General features: G+C 44.1%; 1 protein-coding gene across 1 annotated transcript; it reads right to left on the bottom strand.

Annotated features, from left to right (window-relative positions):
- Window positions 1-6,467: 6,467 nt before the first annotated feature.
- Window positions 6,468-9,858, bottom strand: LOC310787583 (melanoregulin; the record flags this gene model as incomplete). The annotated part of the gene is made up of 5 exons (XM_083649050.1): window positions 6,468-6,683; window positions 8,212-8,375; window positions 8,468-8,558; window positions 9,301-9,466; window positions 9,773-9,858. The coding sequence occupies 5 exons, from the start codon at window positions 9,856-9,858 to the stop codon at window positions 6,468-6,470; spliced, it is 723 nt and encodes a 240-aa protein (XP_083505176.1).
- Between the last annotated feature and the right edge of the window lie 2,347 nt (window positions 9,859-12,205).

The raw sequence follows: 12,205 nt of genomic DNA on the forward strand, positions 1-12,205 counted from the left end.
ACTTATACTATAACTACAGTCCTTGTACCCCGTAGTTATACTATAACTACACTCCTTGTACCCCGTACTTATACTATAACTACAGTGTGGTACCCCGTAGTTATACTATAAGTACAGATCTTGTTACTCTCTAGTTATAAGTTGTAAGTACAGTGTGGTACCCCATAATTAGCCTATAAGTACAGAATTGGTCCCCTGCTTCAGAATACAGCCCGCGACTCCGTAGTTACCCTGTAAGTACAATGTGGTAGGCTACCCCGTAGTTATACTATAAGTACAGATCTTGTTACCCTCTAGTTACAGTCTAAATTCACTCCTTGTACCCCGTAGTTATACTATAAAAGTGTGGTACCCCGTCAGGGGCGGACTGGGATTCTAATTCAGGCCGGGCATTAGATACCAAGCAGGCCAGGCCGATACGGGCCGACGCGCGTGCCGGCGTCCGATGGGCGGCGGCGAAAGATTTGGGCCGTTTGAAGCCCAATTTGGGCCGTTTGAAGCCCAATTTGGGCCGAGTCCAATTTTACAATGAGATGCACCCACTTTAACCCTGAATAAAGTAATAAAACCACTAGTAAACCAGTAGGCGGCACCTGGCCTGCTGTTCAGTGAGTGGCCTGACTGGGGGCACCAAAACAAAAACATTTTTTTTTTGCAGGCCAGGCCAGGCCAGGCCAGGCCACCGGGCATTTGCCCGACGTGCCCGATTATGCAGTCCGCACCTGTACCCCGTAGTTATACTATAAGTACAGATCTTGTTACCCTCTAGTTAAAGTCTAAATTCACTCCTTGTACCCCATAGTTATACTATAACTACACTTCTTGTACCCCGTAGTTATACTATAACTACAGATCTTGTTACCCTCTAGTTAAAGTTTAAATTCACTCCTTGTACCCCATAGTTATACTATAACTACACTCCTCCGTAGTTATACTATAACTACACTCCTTGTACCCCGTAGTTATACTATAACTACATGCTTATTTGCGGGCTGTATTCTAAAGCGTTACCCTTTGCTCCCCAGATATCCACAAGCTAAAACTGTAGGCTACAAGTAGTTTCCAAGAAGCGAGTGGTAATAGTGCATCCGACAGGACTTCTGACCTGTGCAGGCCTTTATCTCAGCCGCTGTGAGCTGAGTCATGCCATGGCTGTTCTAATGAAGCCAGGAGGGTGGACGGGTCTTTAAAGGTGAGCAGTGACGAGCAGAGGAGTTCTGTCACAGCGCACCGGGCCTGGGCCTGGCCAGCAAGGACCTTGTGTTGCATAACAAACACCGCTGCAGCTGCTGGGAAGTGACATTTAAATGAGCTGTCACAGCCAGAGAGGGGGAGTGGGAGGGAGAGAGAGAGAGAGAAAAAGAGAGAGGGGGGGGGGGAGCAATTCCAGCAAAATACCTATAAGCCTGTCAGGAGGAGGTAAATAAGGCAACATGTGGAAAGTTATTGCGCGGGTTTGAGTAAGTTATATATTTGGGTGACAGTTATGCAAGTGGGAGGACAGAGAGAAGCTTCCTACACAGGTTAACGTGACAGTGACACAGTGTGCTTACTTGGCAGCAAAAGAAAAGTGAGCGGAAAGTTCATTTGCTGTTGATTCTTTATTAGAGTTATATTAGAGTATAGGAGGTAGGCTCTTCAACTGGAGCCTCGTGCTTCACGCTGGCACCAGCTAGCAAGTCAAGTGAAATGAGCTATTTGTGCGTCTCTGTGCCAACGTGCCAGCAGGCAGACCGGTGCCGTGTTAAAAGATGTGCCCTTACTGGAGTATCTCCCTTACATAACAGCAACAACAAGCAGCTGACCACCAAAACACTTTCAACATCACCATCTACTGTATCTGATTCTGCTGGTCCCACTGGATGGCCAGGCACCAGCCAGGCTGCGCCAGCCAGGGTTTACAGTGTTCCGCATCAAACTAAGGAATGCTTATACTTACACCGTACGTACGGTATCAGTGTCCCTGTAATCACTGCCAGGTTTTCTACCACACTGCAAAAATATCTTCATCTCAACAAATCATTTGGTCTATTGAGTTATAATGTTCTAAAAGAAATCATCCAGTGAAGTTGTATCATTTCACTTGTTTCCAATGCAACTCATTCAACTCATTTAAAGAATTTCATTCAATCAAGTGTAATTTTCAATGCTCTTCCCGCCCTTGAAATGACATACCAGTTTTCAAAATCCTCTCAGTAATAAGATACTGAAGCTAAAATATGAATATAATCCTGGGCGGTCAAATAAACAATCTCATTTTAAAACTGAGACAAAAGCAATTTGAACTGGGAGATAGGCCCGAGGGGCTCCTGGCGCGGTAGCTCAAGGGCGCACATTCCTCTCTAGATCAATCGTCTCCATCATATCGAAGAGGGGTGCCCTGCTGACTGACCCCAAGGAGATAAATGACCGTTTTAGGGAGTTTTACAGTGAGCTCTACTCATCTAAGTGTGATGCCGCTCAATCTGATTTGAATGCCAATTTTTTTATCCTCTTGAAACACCAAACTTAGTGATGCTGCCAGAGAGAACTTAGACTCAGATTTCACATTGGAATAAATAACTTCTGCAATTAATCATTCCCATCAGGCAAAGCAACTGGGCCGGAGGGATTCGGTACTGAATTTCACAAGAAATTCTGCGAAAGTCTTGCCCCACTCCTCCTCAGAATGACATCTAACTCTAAGAAGGAGAAAGTCTTGCCTAAAACATTGTATGAAGCTAACAGCTCCCTCATTTTAAAGAAGGGGAAGGAGGAGGTAGACCCGGCGCTCCAGAATTTTGACAGAAAGGTAATCACTAAAACACTGGCTATCCGGTTAAATAAACACTTGTCATCCATCATTCATCCAGACCAGACAGGAACCCGAATAGGTTTTCTTTCTTTAATGTCAGGCGCCTTCTCAAAACCATGTACACAGATCACAGTAAGACCAGCAGTGCAGGAATTTTATCACTTGACGCACAGAAGGCATTCGATCGGGTTGAGTGGCCGTATATGTTCGAGTCATTGCACAGATTCGGGTTTGGCGATTCATTCATATCCTGGGTAAAGCTCATATGCTAGTCCGACATGTTCAGTTATAACCAATGGTAATACGTCAACCAGGTTTTTATTACTTCGCTTGGTCCAGCAGGGTTGCCGTCTCTCGCTGGCCCTCTTCGCAGTTGCGCTCGAGCCTCTTGCCTTAAATATACGTGCTCGCCCAGGTATTGCAGGCCTGAAGGTCGGAGGTATTGAGACGCGAATCAGTTTGTATGCCGATGACGTAATATTATACCTACACAATTCAGAACAATCAATCCCCGCTCTCCTACAACTAATCACTTCCTTCGGTAAGCTATCCGGATACACAATTAACTGGACAAAGAGTGACTTTATGCCTCTCTCTGATATCTTCACTTCCGGTTTCCCATTCAAATTGGCAAAGGACCACCTATCTTGGCTTGACCATACCCAGCCAATTTGTTTCAATCACTCTTGAAAAGAAATTAAACCAATATTAATAATGCTCCAAACAAAGCATACAATATAAACAAAAACAAGAGAAAAGAATGAGCAAAGGCTAAACAAGAAAAATAAAAACAACTGTAAAAAGAGTAAACGAAAGACCTGAAGTCTCAATATGAGACTAATTGCTTGTTAAGATGGATTTTTTTCTTTTTCTTTTTGCAGTGACACATTTAGATTCTATCTAGCTTTGGCCCACAGATTTCTGTGCAAATTCTACATTTATTTTTTGTCTTGTGTGTATTTCTGTATCTAGGTTCATATAACTCCTCAAACTCATATCAGGTAGAACAGAGAATTACAATAAGATGGACTTCAGCATGCAACTTTATTTCAACTTCACACCAGAGCACATACTGTACACAAAAGTGGCCTGACATCTTGTTTTATTGCTTTTAGATCTTACTGCAGTTTTTGATACAGTTGACCATGGGGGTTTAATTGAATGTCTTACACATTAAGTTGGTTTGTCAGTTTAGATTGCTTTTATTCGTATCTGACTAATATAGGAAATTCTGTGTGGCGTTAGGAATTTCTAAATCCTCCACCTCCCACTTTTCCTATGAAGTGCCTCAAGGCTCTGTCATTGGCCCATTATTATTCATTGTTCACATGCTACTGCTCGGTCACATAGTACAATATCAGAAGTACAATAATATCAGTTTCTATTTTTATGCAGGACTCCCAGATTTATTTCTCGTTTGCCTTCAAGAACACAACTAGTCAATATACAGTCCTGTCTTGCAGATGTTAAAAACTGGCTCTCTCAAAACTTTCTTCAGCTTAAGATAAATCATCATCAGATAAATCAGAAGCTATTATCATTGGTCCAGACCCCTCCAGCATCATATCTCCTCTCATTTAGGTTCATTTTCCGGTTGCTTCAAACCCCAGTGGAGAAATCTGGGTATCATTTTTTATAACAAACTTAACTTTGACCAACAGATGAAGTCAGTTGTCAAACTGCGCTTTCTGCAACTTCACAACATCCCTAAGATTAAATCTTTATCTGCCAAGAACCTAGAAACTGTCATTCATGCATTCATATCATCCCATTTAGATTACTGTAATGCACTGTATTCATGTCTCTCTCAGTACAACCTATCCAAACTTCAATTAGTTCACAATTCTGCAGCATACTCCACATAACACCTATTTTAGCATCTGCTAGTCGGAGGTCTGCTAGTCGGAGGTCTGCTAGTCGGAGGTCTGTTAGTCAGAGGTCTGCTGGTCAGAGGTCTGTTAGTCAGAGGTCTGCTAGTCGGAGGTCTGTTAGTCAGAGGTCTGCTAGTCAGAGGTCTGCTAATCGGAGGTCTGTTAGTTGGAGGTCTGCTAGTCGGAGGTCTGTTAGTTGGAGGTCTGTTAGTCAGAGGTCTGCTAGTCGGAGGTCTGCTAGTCGGAGGTCTGTTAGTCAGAGGTCTGCTGGTCAGAGGTCTGTTAGTCAGAGGTCTGCTAGTCGGAGGTCTGTTAGTCAGAGGTCTGCTCGTAGGCCCTAGGTCAAAGCTAAAAACTAGAGACCGACCCTTTGGAATCACGGCCCCACGACACAACCTGCCAGATCAGACAGGTTACCTCTGTTTTTTCTTTTAAAACTCTTAAAACACACCTTTCCAGAATTGTGTTCTCTTGAATTTGTTATATTCATTATGTATTTTGTTGCATTGTGTATTGATAAACCTTGCTTGTCATTATATCTATACTAATATATATCTTTCTTTCTTTTTTGGATGGTTTGCCTTTTTGGGTTGGGCGGTGGGCGGTGGGCAGGCTGTGGGGGAGAGAGGGGGGATGACATATGGCAATTAAAGGACCACGGGTCGGATTCAAGCCCGGGTCGGCCGCGATAAGCCTTTGTGGTATGTGTGCTACCAGGTGAGCCAACGGGAAGCCCCGTCATTATTACTATATAAATTCTGCATTGTTTTGGAAATTGCTCTTGTTTTATGTCTAAAGCACTTTGTAACCTGTTTTTGACAACTGTTTTACAAACTGCCACACAGCATCTCAAAACCTGAATGTCACCTCGGTCACACACGCACGCGTGCGCACGCACGCACGCACGCACGCGCACGCACACACACACACACACACACACACACACACACACACACACACACACACACACACACACACACACACACACACAGACACACACACACACACACACGCACACACTAACAACACTGTATTCCTATTCAATGTTTTTTTTAACTTACTGCAGATCTTCATTACATAAACTCTATTCAAATTAGTAATTATTCAAACACACAAACTCTTGTGAAAACAGATTTTTTTTTCAAGAGGGCGTCTTGTGATTGAATGAATAATGTTGAATAAGTGCTGATAATCATAAGACAAAATATAAAGGCGGTCGTCTGCTCTTAGGAACATTACTGCCCTGCAGGTTTGCAACAACTAAACAATCAACAGGCTGAAGAACTTGATATAGCTCTGTGGTAGACAGAAATAACACACATGCACGCACGCTTGCACGCACACACACACACAACTCTCCGATATTAGAATTTGACCAGAGAAAACAGAATTATATTCAAGCTTTGAGGGAGAGAAAGGATAAATTGTTCAGCCTAAAAACTCTGAGAAGCAGCAGCAGCTGTTGGAGCCTCCAGACACTTTTATTCGCCTATTTCACTTCCCACCCAATTCACCCATTTTGTGTCAAAGGCAGGAAGTAACACAGGTTCAAGCAAAACATTAATTAGAGCCCTGGCACTGGAACACCTACTGTAAATGGATTGGAAGTTGGAAACCCTAATTAATGTCTTGCACCTGTTTTACTTCCTGCATTTTAGCCACAAAATTAGTGAATTGGGTGGGAAGTGAAATAGGCTAATTGGGAATATGATGAGGAAGTATGCAATTCTGTCCTCCAGGTCTCCAGCTTGGACGACTACTGCCCCCTGCCTGGTGTCTGTAACCACTGCAGCCTGTGGATCTTAGGATCTGTCGCTGTAGTTTCCATCTTCTCTTCCGCTCTCGTCATCATCGTCCGCTCTTCCGTTCATGGCCTCCACCCTGGCCAGCAGCAGAGGCAGGTTTATGGAAAGGCCTGTGCCCCCGTCCTCCTCCTCATCATCATCATCCCTCGGTGGGTAGAAGCGTCTCGCTTTTGACAGAAACTCCTCCGCTGCATCGAGGTATATGAGACGATCCTGTGGAAGGGTGTGAGGAGGGAGAGTCAGAGCAGATGTAGACAAGAGACGATGAAGTGAGACGGACAAAAAAGACACAAAAACATTGACTCAGAGGTTACTTTGCATAGTGCTGAATACTCCTGTACTCCCCAGTCCCACCCGGTGTCATTTCAAGACACTCTCCTCAGTGCTACAAGAAAGTGACCAGGGTCACAAGGTAGGAATTGGGGGACCAAGGGAAAAGGGGGTGTAGCTAGGGATAGGAAGGTGGTAGAGAGTCAGAATTTGAGGGGTGGGTAGGGGGAGTGGCTCGGGGGATATGGGTGGTGTGTGTGTGTGTGTGTGTGTGTGTGTGTGTGTGTGTGTGTGTGTGTGTGTGTGTGCGCGTGCGCGTGCGTGCGTGCGTGCATGTGTGTGTGTGTTGGGGGGGGGGTGTAAGGGTAAACGGGCGGAGTGATGCCGTGGGCTTAAAGGTTTATGCTTGTTACAGAGGAGTACAGAGGACCGATAGAGAGCTTCGTCACATGGTGCAAGGACAATCACCTCAAGCTCAATATCAGCAAACGCAATGAGCTTGTGGTGGACTACCAGAGGAACAGGAGGCCACGCCCCCTGTCCTGGGTGTCATGCAGGGAGAGGAAGTGAAGAGGGTGGACTGATACAAGTATCTTGGGGTCCAAATCAATATAATTCATGTGATTACTGTATTAGGTCAACTTGAGGATTTTGGTGTCTGCAAAAGTAAGTGACTGCACTTTCACCGTTTTTGTAGAATGACGCAAGATAGTTTTTTCAGCTACAGTGGTAAGCAAAACAATATGATGTCACAGTGAAGTTGACCTTTGAACCTTTGGATACAAACTGTCATCACTTCATCGTTTTATATTAGACGTGTGTGTAATTTTGTCATAATTAGCATGAATGAATTCTTGAGTTATGGCCCAAAATGTCTTTTGTGAGGTCACAGTGAGCTTGACCTTTGACCACCAAATTGTAATCAGTTCATCCTTGAGTCCAAGTGGACGGTTGTCGCAAATTTGAAGAAATTCCCACTTGGCGTTTCTATATTGCTTTAATGAGAATGGAACGGATGGATAGACGGACGTGAGGTAATAGTGACCTTGACCTTTGACCTTTAACATCTAATCAGTTCATCCTTGAGGCCACGGACGGATGGACAGATAACCAGAAAACCTTATGCTGCCGGCCACAGCTGTCGCTGGTGGAGGCATACAAAAAACAAAGCTTTGTTCTCAAACCAAAAAAGCAAATAACAAAGCAGTATTACTATGACAACATTTAGCACAATAAACTTCCCTTTTCTGATAATCATCAAGCTTACTCATCTCTAATGTGACAATGTGACTTGACTGATAGCGTACTGTAAATCAAGGGGCCATGCAGGAAGGGTGTTGGGGGGGGTTGGGGAGGAGACTTGTCTAAGAGGAGGTGTTGGAATTCCTATTGGTGTCTGATAGATGTCACTAGATTGCTTAATGCCACTTTAAGAAGAGTGTGAATAGGCAGTGGCCCGCGGTTCACTCACCAGGATGAAGAGGTACCTCTCAGGCGGCGCTTCTCTGCTGTCGAAGATGGAGGTCTCAGAGTGGAGCGTGTGCAGCAGGCTGCGTGCTGCTGGGGCGTTGCGCATGCGGTCGTAGGAGGTGCCGACAGACACCGTCAGCAGCGAGTCTGCCTCTGCCATGAAACCTGGAAAAAAGGAGGCAAACAGTTCATGGCTTTTCAAAGTGTTATTGGGTGAAAATCTGTCTCACGTCTCTCATCTCACAACAGCCTCTCACCTAGGTTCTCCAGGATTGCCTTCCACCTGTCTCGGACCTCTCGGCGTGTGTCTCTCATGGCCTCGATGTCCACACTCAGACGGCGATACCCCTACACGAGAAGAGGACGACGCTATTCAAATATGTCTTTTTTTCAGCTCCATCTAGGATTTCTCCTGTTCTTTTGCTCTGCTCTCTTGTGATTGGATGAGTGGATCACTGTCCTGCTTGTCCAATCATTTTTGTACAGGTTTGTATAGTCAGATGTGGCGTTATCTGTTCAGAACTGACGATCATGTACCAAAAAGATTCTGTTGGTGAACTTTAGTTTTTGCACTTTGGCATCTCATGTAAATAAATGCTCGTCCCCTTTTTTTTGCCGGACCCGGAAGGAGCCGGCCAAGAAACATCTCAGGGGCTTACTGACTGACTGACTGACTGACTTTGTTGAAACATGCATGCGTAGCAAGTCTAGTTAAGCCGGACCCGGACTGACATAACACTCACGCATGGTTGTTGTCTACAATGGGGAATCAGTCAGTCAGATGTCTCATGGCTGGCCCGTAGCGGGGGCTGAGCAGCAGCAGTCCGGGTCCAGCTTGGCTAGGCTTGCCTAGTCTTTTTTTTTTTTTTGCACCAGTTGGCCTTTTTCCCCTTCGTTTTTATCAGTGTGACTTGTTTGCTGTTCCCCCTTCAGCTTCAGAGAGATGAAGCATGAATAAATGTATGCCTGAATTTTCCAGTAGAAATCCCCCTCCGTTGCTACCACCACCGCCCCCCCCCCTCCCCCCACGGCGCACACACACACACACACACACACACACACACACACACACACGCCTGTGGTTTCTTACGGTGGATCCCATGCGGGTCTTGCCCCTGGCCTGCAGCAGGTTGTGAAGCGCTCGGTCATCGTCTCTCTCCGAGTGGCTGGGGTCTCCAGGCTCACTCCACAAGTTGGTCTCCTGGTCACGACGCTTCTGGACTTCACGGTCAAAATACTCCAGGGGGTCAGGAGGACTATGTAGATGGCATGCACGCACGCACGTACACACACGCACACACACACACACACACACACACACACACACACACAATGGGTAATAGAAATTCATACCATGGTTACATATAGATTACATAGTTATGGTATAGTTAGGTATGACCCCCATGAAAAAGCACATCACTTTGTGACATTGCAACAAGGAAGATAGTGTGGTAGCATCAGGAATGGATAGTTAATAGGTGTGACTTGTTAGTTTGGATTGAATATGAGGATGAGAAGGACAGGACCACACGTCATCTCTGGCCTATCTACGGTCCTCTTACTGAACTAAAGGCTGCTTCTCATCTTCATCATCTTCATCGCTGAAGCAGCAGCAGCAGCAGCAGAACTTTGCAAAAGCTGTCCCCATCTCTTAGGAACAGAGTCAACCACGCAGAAGGACTTTTGAGCCTGGGTCCTCAAATGGCAGAACAGGTGCTCCTCAAGCCTCTCGGCAGCAGATCGGGCATATGAAGAGGTGTGATGAACTAAAGTGGAGTCCAGTGGCGTGTCTGGTCTGTATGTCTGACATCAGCTGCTTTGCTTCGGCTCACAACAACACACTCCCTGGAGATGATGCTCCTCACAACACCACTCTCCCTGTAGATGATGCTCCAAAGAGATCCTTCCAGAAGTGAGACACACCCTCGGAAATATACGTAAAGAAAAAAAAATGCTGTAAAGACGAGGTAGAAAATGTACAAGAGATAAACAGTCCACCAGAAAGCCTCTGTAACTACTGTCATCTATTTTCACATAGAGGAAATGTTCAGATCCCGAATGAAGAGCGGGTCAAAACTACTAAACGAAGGCGGCTGGTCCCCACGCTCCCATCTGACCCCACCGTGGATCCAGATCCAGACTCTGCCTGGGTGAAGATGCTCAGGCAGACGACGGCCCAAGGAATGCTGCTTCTCATCAGCCTTACATGGAGGACAAAGACAGCAGTGACACACACGCATGCAAACACCCCCGAAGCCTCAGAAGACGGTCACAGCACAATCATGTGAGTTTTGCCCCCGGCCCAGCATATCTCCCCTTCAACTGTTGACTGATCACACTTCCCCACTGCGAATGATCACTACGCTGCATGCATTTACTGTATAGATTACCAGATACTCGCCTTTCATTGTATGGGTATGTACTAGATACTCGTGATTGGTCAACCACGAATCTGCACGAAAGTGGTTCATTAAGAATCTGTGTAAGGAGGATGCTATGAACTGCTTAAATATGAGCCAAAGTCTCAGCTGGCTCTATCCAACAAGCATGGACTAACTTTCAAGATGCCTGTCAAAGAAATACTAAGATTGGCCAAAGATTGTGGAAGAATCACATCATTGCAGGGAAGCAAATCAGGGTTCACATATTCAATATCAAATTAATGATGGCTATAGAGTAGGGCTGTGCAATTAATCTAATTTTAATCACAATTATAATTTTGGCTTCCCACAATTATGAAAACAAGATAATCAAGATAAAACAATTATTTTGTATATATTTATTTTAGTTCGCCTATTTATTTATCTATCTTTGTAAGTTTATTTTCATGTATTTCTTTGTTTTCCAGTTCAATTATATTTAAAGTGAAAAGAAATCCAGTACTGTATTAAAAAGACAAGTTTTTTCAAGTTCAATAAATCCATGATGTTACAAAAAATAATAATCGCGTTAAATAATCGTGATCTCAATATCAGTCAAAAATAATCATGATTATGATTTTTGCCATAATCGAGCAGCCCTACTATGGAGTAATAATTACCATGAAAGGGGGGTGACCCGCATGTGACGGAGACCCTGGTCACAAGATATTGTTCATGACATAAACCCCCCCAGGATGCAACACTGGGGCATACACTAAAGTAGCTAACAAATAGTTGAATTAGTAAATGAGAAAGTTCAGCAACATTACTTCATGCTTTTTAAAAATGACACATCCTAGTTAAGAGTCACCACCAGCCCCAGTAATGAACTAGTTCTATTTGAGTAAAAACGAGGATTCTAACTGGAAATTACTTCGACAGGCTTGATCAGTTCATACATTTTATTACAGATTGGACTCTTTTGTAAAAATAGACAAAAGTTGGTCAGTATTCCTGTTATGGCTTTAAATTAACATGATTTATAGATGATCTGTAGTTATGATCCACATAAGTTCACATTGTTAGAACAGTAAAAACAAAAAATACAAAAATGAAGAAAAGGCTTTATACACACCCTTTGCTAAAGGTATAAAGCATTGGTTTAGCAGAGTATGCTTGGCTAAAATAACCTAAGAGCAAAAGAAAAGGCTGACATATTTGTAATTGTAATAAAGGCACCAAATATTGATATCATTTACCGCTAATTACTTCCATTTGAGAGATTCCCTCTCTGTACAGTCTGTAACCAAATTCAATCTCAACAAAAAATTGTCCAGTTAAATCTCAATAACCGTTTGCCTCTGACTTCATTATGAGGAATACTTTCAGACTGTGATTGTAGCATCTAGAAATAACTGGGCTTGCAAAATAAAGCGCTTCAAAGCCATGTGGACGTGTAGTAACGGTGATGCGGTCTTTGTGGGCGTGGGCCTAATAAATATGGTCCTTAGAGTGTCAACAGGGTCAACAGTGAGCTGAAAGGCACAAAGAAGAAAGAAAACTCTCTGCTTGATCATCTCCCCAATAAAAAAGGTCTCAGCCTTTCATCCACATGCATTGCGTAAACACAGAGGA

This window comes from Poromitra crassiceps (assembly GCF_964638095.1).
Source record: "Poromitra crassiceps genome assembly, chromosome: 13".
Lineage (NCBI taxonomy): Eukaryota > Metazoa > Chordata > Actinopteri > Beryciformes > Melamphaidae > Poromitra > Poromitra crassiceps.